We start from the raw sequence: 16847 nt of genomic DNA, 5'->3' as shown, positions 1-16847 counted from the left end.
ACGAATAGCCATCTCATTAAATAGGAAAGATGAATTCCAATTTGTTCTTAACTGATATTTACATTACATTCACTGGTAGAGCATATGATTTAGAGTAATTAAAATCAGCATATATGAAGCCCTGGGAGGGGTTTCAATTCCCAGTACTATAAGATAAATAAATAAATACATTAACATAAAATAATAAAAGAAAATAAATATTAATCAATGAAGTTTGTCATATTCTTTCAAAACCTGGGGTCTAGTCAGGTACCAGTGATGCCTGTAATCCTAGCTTCTCAGGAGACTGAGATCTGAGGATTGAGGTTTGTAGACAGTTTGTGAAGAAAATTCCATGAGATTGTTATTTCTAATTAACCAGAAAAAAAACCCTAATTGGAACTATGGCTCTAGTACTAGAGTGCCAGCACAAAGCTAAGGGGAGTGAAAAGCCTTCAGTTCAAACCCCAGTACTAGCACAAAATCAAACCAAAACAAAATAAAAACAAAAACAACTTCTGATTCATGAAGAAAGGATAAAAATGGCCTAGGATGATAAATACATTCAGGATCAAGTCTTACAGATGCCATTGCAGTAATATCAGTAAGAACCAAAAGGCAGGATTTTTGTCGTCCACCTATTCTCCTTCTTTGTTTCAAATATAATCTTCAGGTGAGTATAGGGAGGGGAATGTGGATTTTGAAAGGAAGCTGCATGTGAGGGAGCAGAGAGGTATGCAGATTTATCCAATCGCAACAGAGATGCTTCTAGCTCAGTAGACTGAGACTACATGGAAGTAAGTTTCATTAGCATGTTTTCCCTATTAAGATTGTTCAATATGCTAGGGGTAATTAGCTAGCACTAATACTAACTGTCCTTGTTCCAGCAGACTCATCAATCCTTAGCTGATGTTTTGTGTCTGTGTTTATGAAAGACCAAATTGACTCTGAAGATATGGAATGGTTCATCTTTAACATCTTTAACTTTCTTCCACAAAGAAAGTCAAAGCTCCACACAAGCTCTACACAAATCTCCTATAGGACAGGCAACAGATATTTTATGAGATAATAATATACACATTTTAAGCCTTGCACAGTGGCTCACATCTGGAATTCTAGCCACTCAAGAAGTAGACATGGGGATAATCACAGTTTAAGATCACCCTGAGTAAAAGTTGGTGGGATCCCCCCACCTGAACAAATAAGCCAGGTGTAATGGTATACACCTCTCATCCCAGCTTCCCAGCAGTAAGCGAGCTAGCAACTCAGGCTGGCTTGGGTAAAAATAGCAAGATCCACCTAAAATGTAATAAAAGCCATAAGGACTGGAAACTTGGCTGCTCAGGTAATAAAGCATCTGTCTAGCATGTATGAAGCTCTGGATTCAAATCATACAACTTCCCCTCCAAAAGCAAGCAGTTGGATACTTCTTTGTAATTCCTGAAGTAATTTGAATGCTATATAATTGCAGTTCAAGATTTTTTTTATCGTGTGTGTGTGTGTGTGTGTGTGTGTGTGTGTGAGTGTGTGTGTGTGTGTGTGAGTGTGTGAGTTGTGGGCCCTGAACTCAAGCAATGTCCTTGAACTTCTTTGTACTTAAGGCTAGTGCTCTACCACTTGAACCACAGCACCACTTCTGGATTTTGAGTGATTAATTGGCAATTAGAGCCTCACAGGGCTGTCTTTCAACCATGATTCTCAGTTGTCACCCTCCTGAATAATTAGGATTACAGGCGTGAACCAACTGTGCTCGCTGCTTTTCTTATCTTTTTAATGAAGACATAATCTGATAATGAGTACTACCTGGGACTTACTTCTCAGTTTTAAAAAATAGGTCATTTTTTAAATCTCTATGCCTTTTGTCTTATATATAAGTTTATATGATTTGGGAAATGGAAGGGGAAATATGGAAACAGTGGGACAAAGGGTGAACCAATGCAACAATGGTACTCACTAGACACTATGATAGAAATGAACTTTACAAATTGAGGGGGGTGAAGAAAGTGGGGGATGGGAGAAAATGAGGGAGAGGGCAACACTGTTCAAAAAGAAATGTGCTCATTACCTTACTTATGTAACTATAATTCTTCTGTGCATCACCTTTACAGTAATTTTTTTTTAAAAATGGAAGCAAATACAATATGGCTGAAACTCCATAGGTATATAGGCTATTTAGGCTAGATAACATTTTTTTCTGCTTAATCTTAATCAACCTATGCTATTTTAGCATAAATATTAAGTGGCTAAGAGGAAGGGTCTTTGGAGTTTTTGAATCGCTATCATCCTGTCTCTGCTTCAAAGCTGGTATTCCAAGATGGCCCTAGTATACCTAAGTTTGTTTTGTTTGTTTCTGTACTTGCTGTGCAGGTCATGTACGACTTGTGTACCACTTGAGCCACAACCCCAGACCTTTTCTATGTTAGTTATTTTCAACGAGAGTCTCCCATTTTTTGCCTCAGACTGGCCTCATACTATCATCCTCCTATTTACATCTCTCATAACTTGGATTACAGGTGAGTATTATCACAATAGTCTTGTTTGTTGAGATGAGGTGCTTCAATAATGTTTTGCTAGGGAGGGTTAGGGGAAGAGTGTCCTAGAACTACAGTCTTCATTATTTTCACCTCCTAAGTAACTGGCATTGCAGCATGAGACATCATAACTGGTTAGTCTCCCTTTATCTTAACAAGCAAAACAGATCATCCTTTGGGGTTGGAAAGAGCTAATATTCAGTGAATAGGTTTAGCAATCATTCCTATGGCTCCCTAAATAATTAATTACTTCAGCAAATATGTTTGAATAACTTCTTTGCCAGTAAGTGTTTTAGGCATTTGGATTCAGAACAACTTACAGTAAACAGAATTATTCTGGTCTTCATGGACCACTAGCAGGGCAAAGATATTCAACTGTGCATGAAATTCTGATGACAAATACCTCATTTTTCGTGAGCGATCAGTGTTTTGGGGGGGGGGGAGCATTTTGCAGGGATGTAGAAGCCAATAAAGGAATCTGGCAAAACACAACATTGAAACTAAGGCCTGAAGAAAGCAGCATGTACTATGTGTGGTAGGTGAAAGTATGCTGAGAGTGAACGGGTCTTTGGGTGAAGGTACTTCAGGAACAGGAACCCATGATGGCTCACAATGACCCAGTGAGAAGCAAGCAGAAGGCACAAGGGCCTGGGAAAACTAGAGAAGTAGCAAGGCCCATGCTGGAAGGGCTGGAGAGGAGCAGAGACTAGATAGTTGATGGTTGACCAATTACAGAAGAACATGTGTAGATCTTGGCTAATGAGAAATTAGCCTTTGAGTTTAGCTACTATTTTTCTCATTAATTTTTGTTGGATTCTGTTAGAAAATCTATGATAACTATAGCCGAGTCTCTCATATAATGATACCCATTTTTAAAAAACTCTTCTACCTCCCACACTGAATTTTTTATTATCATCAACTAGGTAGACAAAGAAGTTCCCTTTTGACATGTCCAGGTATACACACACAATTCCTTGATCATATTTATCTCCTCCATCACCTGCCCTCCAAATCCCCAAATCAATCTCAACAAGCTTCATTGTCCCATTTTCATGTATGAATATCATGTATTTTAAGTATATTTACCCTCCTTCACCCTTTTCATTTACTCCCATTCCTCCCACTGGTACCCATTCCCAGGACCTATTTTATCGACATGACATGTAATCTTTCAGGGTATGCAATTTGTGCAAAGGGGTACACTACGGTATTTCACACACTCATACACAATATTTCAATCCCCACACTTTTTGAGATTCTGATGACTGAATGCAGGGCTTTGTCATTTGGTTTTTCATTCATCATTCAGAACACATAGGTAAGTATACTTTAACACGTTCTTGCAAATGTTCAGATTTTATTAGAAACAAAATTAGAAATATAATTATATAGAAATATAATTAGCCATGGACATTTGCCTGTTCATTTCTGATTCCACAGAAGTATGTTTGTACCTTGAAAGAATATGGATTATTGAGTTTACCTTCTTACCCTGTTAACCATGTCAACAACTGACCCTGTGTTACATTCCCTCCTTCTTCAATTCATGGTCACCTACCATCATCTAATAATGATGTTCAAGTTGTAGACTAGTCCCATGTTGATTTGAATTGAGTAGTTAGTTCATGGATGTCAGAGAAGACTTAGAAACACTAGCCAGATGGAAGCAGGTGGCTTAGCAGGTCACAGCTAGAATCTATTTCTTTGTCCTCACAGAGAAATAACTATATTTAAATAGGTATTTCCTCATTGGATTTTCGTTTTTGCTTTTTTAGTAGATTAAAGCACTAGAAGGCAATTCTGCAGAGTAATTGGTTTGTTTTAATCAGTGCTGTTTTCCACTTCACTCCAGGTTAGCTTTCATCTATCCACATCTTCCTCTCTTCCCCTAGTCAGATATTGATTGTCATCACATATTATAAAATTCCCTGCAACTTATTTCTACTCATTCAGCCAATAAAATCGGGTGTATTTTTGAGGCTACTTATTTCAAACCACCAAATGGTGACGTGGCGATCTAAAATGTCTTCATCAAGTATTCCTGAGTAACCAGGAAGTTCAATCACTAAGGCACACAACACACTTAAAGTAGGCACTACTGGCGTTCCTCTAACGAGCTACTTTCTGACCAGTAATGACGCAGCTTTCATTGAACCTACTTCAAACCATGGCTTAGAGAGTGTTGTACTCACTTAGCTTCTTCATGCAGTCCCGCAGTCTGGTTTCCAAGCTGAGCACCCTTTGGTGCAGTTCCTCGTAGTCATAAGCCCCAATCTCTTCCTGGATCCCAGTGAGGACCGCAGACAGATTCCGGATTTCGTCCTTGAACTGGGTGATCAGCTTGGCATCTGTTTTGTACTGTTCTAGCACAGGGATCAAGGGCAGGAGTTCGTCCATCTTCTCTTTCAATTCCTGTGTAAAGCAGGCGAGAGTCATTTTAAAACACACCAGCTCATTTGTGTGATGATGTGTATTACTCCCAAGTCCCGAAATTCCTCATTGATTTTTTTTTATTGAAATTAGTAATCGCTCCACGTAGCCTACCCTTTCCATAAAACAGCTTCTCTTTCAATGGTTACATGGTTTTCTATGAAACCAATTGATCTTTATCATAATTAGAATACCTCGCTGTCGCTGCAATTATGGGCTTTTACATATCTCACTTTCTGTCAGCATTGCATAAAATGAACAATGCATCATCTAGTTAGAAAAGAGAAACTGGATCCCATTCTCTAATTGGGTATTGAATAAAGCTAGTAAAGGTAAGTAAAATCTATGACTATTTAATTTAGATTAATTATCCATATATCAAATCTTTGTGTTCTTGAACTACATATGGGAAATTTGGGATTCTGAGTAAACTCTGTCCTCACGCTTGGCCTTCTAGCCTGGCCACTCATGCCTTTGTCCTTCCTGTGTTCAAGTATCTCGAGCTCTTTTTAATATCCAACTTGGCACAACTTCATTTGGGAAGTAAGTTCAGCAAGCATAATAAATCACGCAAAGCTTCCCAAAGCTCAAATAAATGTATGTTGCTATTTACCATTTTGAATTATTGCCTCTACTCTGACTCCATTTGTCTTGGCATAGATAATTTAGAGGTCATTATGTAAGGCAGAATGGTTTAACCATGTAGTGAATTAACTCTTTACGAGACAGAGATGCTGTGGTTTATGTAACAAACAAGCCATGCTCAGTTGCTTGAAGCGTAAATATTGTTTTTTTTTTGTCCAGTGAACAAGAAAAATATATGTGGACAAAGCAGTGTTCTTTATCCCATGCGGTTAAAGGATTAAGGTCAACCTTCAATTTTACCTGGAATGTATTTCTCTTGAACTTAGTAGCTGTGATCAGTAACAATATTTCAGGAATTTGATTCATTGTGAATTCATTGCCGGTGATACTATTTATGGAGTTAACCATACTTATGATCATGTGAGCGTAATCCATAGATACTGTCAGAAACCGTACTCGACACTAATTTAAAGGAGCTAAAATTGCATTTGAAAATTACATTGAGAAGATGTTATTACCATAAATGCATTAAAATAGCAGGAGATCCCATGGCTACCCTGATTTATTAGCTTGTATTTCTTATGGGGAAATTTCCATTTGTGGTATAAATTCAGAAGTCTTCGAATTTATCTACAAGTGCATATTGCGTGGGAGGATAAAGAATCTTGGTAATGAGAAAGATTCATAACTCTCACACTCTAAAGGCAAAATTGCAGAGGGTTGTTCATTTCGAAATGAACTTATTAGTTTGAACATCTTGTAGTACCCCTAATGGGAGGCACAATTGTTTCATTAGGATTTTAATATAAGAGATCTGTTGGTAATATTTGCTGCATATTATAACCACTGTTACAATGAAGGTTTTTACATCCTACCTCTGGGCCTCTTTTAAATGATACGTTTATGTCAAAAGTTTGATAGCATTCATCCTTGCTACATTAAAATCTTTTTACTTCTCATAAATTCATAACTACATTTTTCGACAATCAACTTTGATATTCCAGAAACTGTTAGGAAGTAATAGTAGCCCAACCAAGATGTGAATCAAATACATAAAAGATTAAAGTATAATAGCACAGATCCATGTTTTTGAATCCCTTCCCGAGTCTCACTTTCTGCTGTGCTACCCTGATGGTAGCTGGAATCTTCACAAACCATCTTTTCTTACAGAAATGATAGTCTCAAGTATGATGGCTAGCTTAAACGTTTTATCTGAAGAATTGTAAGGGGGAAGAAACCTTAGTATTTGTGTAAGATGAAAAATGTGCAGCAGAAGAGGATTTTGTAAAGGTAACAAAGCTTGCTTTTGGAATCTTGCATTTCTCTTTCTAAAGCATGTCATTTCTGTACCTGTAGTAAAAACTAATTCAGCCAGATGCTGGTGGCTCACATATATCATCTTTGCCACTCAGGAAGCTGAACTACAAGGATCAAGGTTTGCAGCCAGGCCAGGCAGGAAAGTTCATGAGACTCTTATTTCCAATTAACCAAAAAGCCAAAAAAGTAGAGCTGTGGCTCAAGTGGTAGAGTGATAGCCTTAAACAGAAATGTTCAGAGACTTAAGTTTTCAGTTCAAATCTCAGGACCAGAAATAGACTAAATAACAACAACAAAAATAAAGTGGATTCATGGATTCATAGTGAACTTAATGAATAAAAAAAATTAATGGGCTGGGAAGGTAGCTCAGTGGTAGAGTGCTTGCCTTGCATGCATGAGGCCCTGAGCTCTATTCCTCAGCACCACATAAGCAGAAAAAGCAGGAAATGGCACTGTGGCTCAAGTGGTAGAGCTCTAGCCTTGAGCTGAAGAGCTGAGGGACAGTGCCCAGGCCCAGAGTTCATGCCCCACAAATGACCACAAAACAAAACAAAAACAAAAACACAATGTTAAGTTCTAGAAACTTACACCTGTAATCCTAGTTACTCACAAGGCTGAAATCTGCAGTTAGCAGCTCACAGCCATCCTGGGAAGAAAACCCCATGAAGACTCTTACCTCCTATCTCCAGTTAAGCAGCAAAAAAATCAGAAGAGGAGGTGTGGCTCAAATGGTCCAGTGCCAGCCATATGTGGAAATTGCCAAGCAAAATCCTGAGGCCCTGAGTTCAAGCCTCAGTATACAAACACATCACACACATGCGCGCGCGCGCGCACACACACACACACACACACACACACACACACACACACTGCAAAAAAGAAAAGAAATTCAACAAACATATGTTGAACATCTAATCATTATTGTGATTTTGATTTTTGTGAGAAAAGGCCTGTTTGCATAGGTAATGTAATATTCATGCTAGATGATATGACTCTGGAAAAATACACATCATCTTTGCACATCAGTTCCTTTATCTGATGGAGATTAAAAACTAATGCTTACCTTGTAGGATTGTTGTGAGTATTTAATTGCTTAACATACTTAAACTGTTCAAAAATAGGCTTTACTGATCCAATATTGTTCACGAAAAATAGCTACTGTTATTGTAATTAATGCTATTGGGACTATATTGATATATGGCTCCAATATATTACATTGACTAAGAAACATCACTACGTCACATGGTGATGTCTAAAAATGAATGTTTCTCATTGGTACTGTGGCTCCTGCAATGAAACTTGTCAACTAAGAATGTTATTTCTCTGTGTTTCTTTTGGTTTTGTCTGTAATTGATTGTTTCATTTTTGGACTTCTCCCAGGAATTCCCAATCATACCTGGGCTCCCTCACTCAATTGTCACCCTATCTAGTGGGGCAACCTCAAGTAGTTATTGTGCCCTGTAGAATATTCACAGCATTGTCCCTTTGCACCAGCAACCTGAGTTCCTGTCTCATGAGCATGTTCCTTTTGGGGAACTTCCAGCTTATATTTCCTCCTTTGTTGATGACGTCAACTTTGGCATCCCATGATGTTCTGCTGCCGCCGCCTATCTCTTAAATAAAAGTACTAAATTAAGTTAGAATATTTTTTGTTTGTTTGCTTGTTTTGCTTGGCTGATTTGTACACAGCTGTCACTCTACCATTTGAGCCATGCCTCCTGCCTGACTTATGCTGATTATTTTGGGGATAGAGTCACCCATACTTTCCTTTCCTTGGCTGGCTTCAAACCACAGTCCTCAGATCTCAGCCACCTCTGAATAGTTTAGGATTACAGGCATGAGCCATAGGTACTTGTCTTGGTTTTCTTGATCCACTCTGTAATTTAATATTTTTGGTATGGGTGTGAAGGTCACACCAAAACCAGTTTTCTTTATTATTCTTTTTCGTTGTTGTTGTTGGTCATGGGGCTTGAACTCTGGGCCTGAATGGTGTCTCTCAGCTCTACAGCTCAAGGCAAGTGCTCTACCACTTGAGCCACTGCGCCACTTCTGCTTTTCTGAGTGGTTTATTGGAGAAAAGAGTCTCATGGACTTTCCTGCCCAGGCTGGCTTTGAACCGTGATCCTCAGATCTCAGTAGCTAGGATTACAGGCATGACCCACCGGCGCCCGGCAAAACCAGCTTTCTTGAATCTTGCTAAATCCCATGCTTTCTTCAAGTAAGATTAAGCGCCTTTCCCTTGTGCTCGTACATGATGCTTAGGCCTCTATAGGCCATCCATTCCCCTTGCCTCTTACGAACTTCCATAGAAAAGAGAGTGTAATCATTAGACACCGAGTACAAGGTTTGGCATTACTTTGCTCAGTGTGTATGTCCCCATCAATCCTGATTAAAATCAACGTTCTTCCCCTAGCCTTATAATCTTCACTGTTTACCATTTCTCATGAATTCTCCATTCATTCCATTCATAGTCTCACATCCTATAATACTTTAATTTACTGTATCTTTCCCATCTATCTCCAATCTGTTCTAATTTTTTGTCTGTCTGGATTTATTTGCTTCTGTCTTCAATTTAAACCATACTGTGGACCATTTCAGCCTTCTGACCTGTCAATGTCCTCTTTCCCTTCTGCTGTGACTTGCTGATAGAACTTTGAAACTGGCTCCATGTGAATATCTGTCACCTTACACCCCAAATCCGGGTTCCTGAGACCACAGAAGGAAATTTCAAATTACAACAGTTTCTGCCATCATTTAAGCACATTATTTACTTTTAATATAGGCCGAAGTGGCATTATCAGACCCAGATTCTTTTTAAATTAATGACTCTGTCCTATATAGTTATAGAAGGTCACACAGCATACCTCAAACATTCTTTCCATTTTCAGAGTTTCCAAATAATTGCCAATAAACCACTTAAAATTAAAAAGAAGAATTTATTTTTGTAAAATTATGTGACAATGTTTCTTTAATACACTGTTTGTAATTGAATTGTCTCTTTTAATCATTTATAACCTCTACACTTGTCCCATATTAGTAGGAAAGCTTTGTTAATTTAATTATTAATTTCCTATTGTCTTACCTATTGAAGTACCTGAAAATCTATTCAGAAACTCTATCTGTTCTAAGAGAAGGAGGCTCCTTTTATAGCAGTGTGCTGTGTGTTCTTTATTTTTTTAGAAAGCTATTCTTTTTTTATTATTGTGAAAATACCATACAGAGGGGTTACAATCACATGGGCAAGATAATGAGTACAATTCTTGTCAAGCATTGTTGCCTCCTCCTTTGTTTCCCCTTCCCATCCCTTCCCATCCCCCCACCCCATTCTGAACAGCTAATGAGTAGTTACAGTGGAGAGATGATTGAGTCCCCAGTGTGGACCAAGTTAGGGTTATAGCAAGCTGAGTGCTATACCATGTACATTGTACACAGTGTCTCATCTGGAGTGGCAAGATTGTAGAAGTCATGCTTACTTGAAAATGTTTGGTCATTAGTGTCTTCCGATCATCTTCAATCTGCCGAAATTTGGCCTTCAGCCCTTTCATTTGGGTTTCCATTTTTAACACGTATTGGAAATCTCTCTGCGTCCTCAAGTTTAAGACTTCAATAGACTGGGACATGTTCTGAACCTGTTAGATAAAATCATTAGCTGTAAGTTATTGCCTGTTTATGGGCATATGAAATCACTTCTTTAGTACCAAAAATGGGATTAATGTAGTGATCCAGGATTACATTCCGGGCAATAAACACATAACAAATCTACCAAAACCAAGTTATACCTCAGCATGACATCTTTAAAAGAAGGACACTGCATCATTAGAAATGGCCAAATGTAAATGGGAAGTTAATAAATTTAGTTTAATACACAAGTTTAAAAATAGAGTTATCATCTCCACACTTCACAAATTTGCAATACCTGAAATGGGGAAAAATGGTCAAAATACGTTGCTTCCATAAATTGTATTTCTGCCCTCCTAAAGCTCAGGGACTCTAGGCAATGATGGGTGGCAGCACAGAGTCTGATAGTCTAGAAGGCAATACTTTCAGTACAGTTATTTCATGATGGATTTACAGTGCTGGCAACCACATTGGTAGATAGGCAACTAACACATGTTAAAATGATGGCATCGGCTCAGGTTTAGTCAGCCCTGGGCTACTGCAAGCGAGAAGCAGGAGGCCTAGAAAGCATCCGGGAACGAGAGGAAGAAAGAAAAGTACCTCTAATTTTGGTGGCAGCAAAAATGTGAAAACAAAGAGAAAGGCTCCAATAGAGTTCAATGAAGAATGATAGAATACAAACAAAGCTTTCCAGAGATTAGATAGACATCTGTACTCAGTGTTGTTTTCAATTTCAGCACGTGCCAGCAGCTTGTCCTAAGTACAGAATTGTGAGACTCACCCTATGCTGCTGAATTGGAATTTTCATTTTGCCAAGATTCCCCGAAGATTCATAAGACTATTAAAGTTTGAAAAGCACTGCTTTATCACGCAGGATCTCCACAGGAAAGCAAATGTAAAGATCTTTACATAATTTGATCCTTTCATTTTAAATCAAATAAATGCACACGTATAACAAGAAAGAGAATATATAAGGAAACATTATGAGGAAACATATGGAAGGCTTAGAAATATACATATGTATGTATATATGGTGGTGGTTGTGACTGATTAGATTGCTGAAGTGCTACAGAAAATAAATACTAAAGAGCAAGGCATATGTAAATTGATATAGCGTATGTATAAATCTATTTCCACTGAATATTTTTACTTCCACAAATGAATATCTTAAAGTGTGGGTACAAAAATGGTTGTGAGATTGCAATGAGTTTTGCTTTATTTTTCACACTTACACAAGTTGTTCCATTTGTTTTTCATGAGCATGTGCTCCTTATGTGTAATTAGTAAAAGGACCAAAACTGTTCATTTCATTGGAGAAAATGTGGATTACAAAGGAATGATTTACTCGGGGACAATTTTTGCCACCAGGTAGTCACAAGTTTAACCTTTGGTTGATACAACCTTAGAATTGTCAAATTCAGGAAAGACAATGAGCACTTTTACCTTGACTTGCCTTAGTTCCTTCATTCTTCTCAGACAAGTCAATTTTCCCTTTTCTTTTCCCTTGGCTGTCTTGATCCCTGGTCCCTGCCCTGTATGAATCCTGTCTTTTTTAGGGCATATCTTAAAACTGGATGTATAATGTGTTCTTGGGGATGTGCCAGGAATGTGGCTCTCAATGTGCTGATCTCTGTGTGGTTAGGGGATGTGTTTTATTCATGTCTTTTATTTTCAAGCCATTACACAGAACCAGATACAGAGCAAGTGCTCTGTCACTGTAAAGGACTTGGGTTTCCAAGAATAACAATAGGTAATTAAGATCTCCATATTTTAGGAGGATCTGAAAGCCCTTCCCTTCTGCTTGTAAAGCATAGCAGTATATGACCACAAAGATTTCTTATTTTACTATCAATTTTACATCCAGAAAGCTTTTGGTGAAAAAAAAGTTTTTAGTGCAGTACAATATGACTGAGCCAACATTGAAAGCTGGGCAACTCCATTGTGAATAAACACAGTGCTTTCAGAATAATTTTCTAACTTCATTGATGGCTAAGCATGAACAAAGCAAAGCCATTTGTTTAATAGAAATTGATGACCCATTTAAATATGGCATATGTCTGTAAAGATATCCACTATAAAACATGGCTGATATCCTCCTAAGCCCTGTTCTCAGACAGAGTCCATTTAGAAAATGATGTAACTCCTTTGAACAACAAACTTACAGTTTAACAATATCAATACCAGGAAACTGCAACATGTGTTATCATGGCGGGGTGGGTGTGTTAAGGGAAGGAGGGAACAAGGAAGGAAACAGAAAGGCTAGTCACAATATTTAAGGTACAGATGTGAAAATGGAGCCAGGTAATTTAAGGGGATGTGTGGGCTTGGAAAAGATGGGGGAGGGGCGGTAATGATGGAAGGGATGACATTGATCAAGTTGCATTGTATTCAGAAATTGATAGGTTGAATTGAAGCCTATTTAAACAAATAATAAAAATGCTAGCTAGGAGAAAATAATTGCAAATATCCATCACTTAGAAGAATACACAATGCTTATTACCAAATGTGTCCGTACATTGTCTAACAAATGGACTTTTCCAATAGTAATAATGATTGGTGACAAATTTCAAAAAAGTATTTTTGTGTTTCTATTATCATGCTATAAAATATAATTAAAGCAAAATACATTAGATAAAGAAAATGATGTGTGAGCAATGATTTTCTTTTTTGTCGGTTGTGGGGATTGAACTCTGGGCTTGGGAGCTTTCTTTTGAGCTCTTCAGTTCAAAGTGAGCACTCTACCACTTGAGCCACAGTGCCACTTCCAGTTTTCTGGTGGTTAATTGGAGAGCAGAGTCTCATGGACTTTCCTGCCCAGGCTGGCTTTGAACCACATTCCTCAGATCTCAGCCTCCTGAGTAGGTAGGATTATAGGCGTGAGCCACTGGTACCCAGCAGAAATGATATTCTGAAAAGTTAAAGTGGCTTCTGTTTTATCTTGCATTTGACTCAAACTATCAAGCTAATTTTGAAATTAATTTGTGTTGGTGGAAAAATACATTAAGTAAATTTTTTGCTGATATTCATTATGGTAGTTCATATATGATAATTATGAGTGATTATTAAGACTACAGCTGGGGTGAAGGCTAGAGGTAGAGCTTCCTAAGTGAATGGAATCTGGCTCTGTGTTGCTCTTAGCCAGCTCTCTTGCTGGTTGAAGCTGATATTTGCTTCCTACTGAAGGGGGAGTATCATTTTTCTAATGACACAGGGCACTGGACCTCAATTGTTTGACTTGTAGGAAGGTGATCTATCTTTTGTGTTTCCTCTTTTAGTGTGCAGTTGTGCTGAAATTCAGTTTTCCATGCATGTCCCCCTGCTGGGGGGATTCTGTTAGAATTTGAATGTGAAATGTATCCTACAAGCTCCTATATTTAGAGCTTGATCCCCAACAAGAGATGATATTCTGGAGGGTTCTAGAAATTTTAGGTAGTGGGTATTAAAGGGAGAAAGTAGATCATAGATGTGTGTGTGTGTGTGTGTGTGTGTGTGTGTGTGTGAGATTAGAAGCTGTAACTTCGCTGCCTCTGTGTCCCTCTTTGCCATTTCTTTGCACTCTGCCTCTTGTCTGCCTCCAGGCGAGAGGACTTTGTTCTACCATACACTCCCATTACAATGCTCTGCTCACCAAGACCCAGGAACAATGGAGCCACATGCCTATGGACAGAAACCTCTGAAACTGGGAGACTAAAATACATCCTTCTTCTCTTAGTTTTTATCTGGTTTCCGTCACAATGACAAAAATCTGACTAAGAGAGACACACTAGAAAATTTTGCCCACTTCTTGTCTGCATTCACTGATCATTTTGTGCCTCTGCCTATAAGCTAAATATCTCTCTGAACAAAAATTAACTTACATTTTGTCACTCGCATTGATTAGTATGAAGGCCAGTTTATTTTTGAAAAAGCATTATGGATCAATATATTTGGGTAGGCTTGAGTTTATTTAAAAAATGGGTTTCTCATTACTCAGGAGGTTGAAGTCTGAGAATTGGGGTTCACAGGCAGCTCTGGCAACACCCATGAGACAATTAACTCCAATTAACCACTTACAAAGCCAGAAGTGGACCAGAGGCTTAAAGGTATGGTACAAGACCAGCCATCAGCAATAAAAGCTAAGGGGTAGTACCCATGCCCTGAGTTCAAGCCCCACTAATGGTACATTTTTTTTTAAAGACAACAACAAAAATAAGGTTTATTCACCATGAATTTTACAAAATTTTAAACTGTGTCTTGGAAATCTTCAGTGAGAAAGGGTTATATATAGGTTTTCTCATTTGTATTTATAAAGAGACTGTTGCTTGTACAGTAGTCCAAAAGTCAGGAAATACTGGTCTAAATAAAGTAGGAGCAACTAGCTACCAAATATTTTTTAGATGAACAGTTATAGTATAGCATATGATCTGAAATACCTTGGAATTAATTTCCTAATGTTCTGTAGTATACATACTTGTAAAAATGCTTAACAAAACATTACTTAAGTTGGCGTGGTTGCTACCAATGACATTCAGGGTGGTTTTTAAAAAAAAACGAAAGCCCCAGAAAAAAAAATTGATCTAAGTCTAGTGATATTGGAAAGTTCCTAGACTAATAAAGCTCCAATTTCCTTTTATGCAAACTTACAAAACAGCTAATCTTTTCTGTAAAGATTGAATGGTATAAAATAATATAATAAATATAAAAAAAATATATAAGAAAATATAAAAATATATAAAATATAAAATATAAAAAAATAATGAGGACTACTATTATTATTCTGTGTGTGTGCATACATGTACCACATACTGGAGTTTGAACACAGTCCCATGCTCTCATTGGCTTTTCATTCAAGGCTGGCACTTTACCCGTTGAGTTATTCCTCCACTTTTGTTTCTCTACTGGTTAATTGGAGATAAGAATCTCATGGAGGAAGTGGCGCTGTGGCTCAAGCTGTAGACTGCTTGCCTTGAGCTGAAGAGCACAGGGACAGCGCCCAAACCCAGAGTTCAAGCCCCACAACCAACTAAAAAAAGAAGAATCTCATGGACTTTTCTGTCTGGGATGGCTTTGAACCTCAATTCTCAGATTCCAGTTTGAGTACTCTGAGAATTCAGGATTACAGGCCTGAGACACTGTGCCAGCTCATTATTATTCCTTTTGATAATATTCCCTTTTATTCAGCTTTATGGTTAAGGGTGAGTGTGCTGCTTCATTTCTATTTGTTTATAAAATCTTGGATATAAATAAAACTATGGACACCAATGACTACTCAGTCTGAAAAATAATGCTTATTTGAAATATTTTTTTGATCATTACAGCTTATGTCCTTCAGGCCACTATAAAAGTATGCACACAATTTATTACTCCTCTTCTATCATAAAATTACTTTAAAGCAAATTTGATAAACCTTGCGTGCTCAGATTTAGACTTTGTTAATAATTTTATACATTTTCTCTCATTTGGGTGTTGATGAATTTTTAAAGGCATGATTTTGTGGAATCTCTTTAAAGTATGTACCCAAAGCCAGGTGCTGGAGGCGCACGCCTGTAATCCTAGCTACTCAGGAGGCTGAGAGCTGAGGATCGCAGTTCAAAGCCAGCCCAGGCAGGAGAGACCGTGAGACTCCTATTTCCAATAAACCACCAGAAAACCGGAAGTGGCGCTGTAGCTGAAGTGGTAGAGCGCTAGCCTTGAGCTGAAGAGCTGAGGGACAGCGCCCAGGCCCAGAGTTCAAGCCCCACAACCAACCAAAAAAAAAAAAAAAGTATGTACCCAAATGAACTATTAAATAGAATATTAATTTCCATGATTATTTTCAAACAAACTCCTATTTATCCTTCTTTCCCCTATTCATCCACTCCTAATTTCTAATTCTACCATATCTCTGAACTATGTTTCACTTTGGACCTGTAGAGAGGATTATTTACTCTGTGACATTTACACTTTATTTGAATGTTTTCAACTGATTATTGAAGAAATGTTTATTTATATCTAATGCTATACTGAAAAAAATGACACGAGATAAAGTTATGCTGCTAAAATGTTTCTCTGCATATTTGACATAGAAAAAGATAGTTATATGATGAAAAGTTCAGTACTAGTTGGGTATCAGTGAGTAATGCCTGTAATCCTAGCTATTCAGTAGGGTGAGATCTGAAGATTATACTTTGAAGACAGACTAGGCAGAAAAGCCTGTGAGACTTTTATTTCCACTAAACTACAAAAAAAAAAAGGCAGAAGTAGAGCAGCTATGGCTCAAGTGGTAGAGCGCTAGCCTTGAGCAAAAAGAAAATCAGAGACAGCACCCAGGCTCTGAGTTTAAGTTCTAGGACTGGCACACACACACACACACACACACACACACACACACACACAAGATTGATACAGATTGTCAGTCATTTGAGTAGC

At 37.9% G+C, this 16847-nt stretch overlaps 1 protein-coding gene across 1 annotated transcript in view; it reads right to left on the bottom strand.

The window, feature by feature from the left end:
* Window positions 1–16847, bottom strand: part of Olfm3 (olfactomedin 3) — a 47070-nt gene that overhangs the window by 17013 nt on the left and 13210 nt on the right. The window contains exons 3-4 of the mRNA XM_042683291.1: window positions 10316–10471; window positions 4703–4922 (exon numbers count right to left, since the gene is read on the bottom strand). Coding sequence (XP_042539225.1) covers window positions 4703–4922; window positions 10316–10471 — 376 coding nt within the window. The remainder of the gene's footprint in view (window positions 1–4702; window positions 4923–10315; window positions 10472–16847) is intronic.

This window comes from Dipodomys spectabilis, unplaced genomic scaffold, assembly GCF_019054845.1.
Source record: "Dipodomys spectabilis isolate Male_0828 unplaced genomic scaffold, ASM1905484v1 ptg000002l, whole genome shotgun sequence".
NCBI lineage: Eukaryota > Metazoa > Chordata > Mammalia > Rodentia > Heteromyidae > Dipodomys > Dipodomys spectabilis.
The sequence above is the reverse complement of the archived record's forward strand: the minus strand, read 5'-3'. Positions and strand labels throughout refer to the sequence as shown.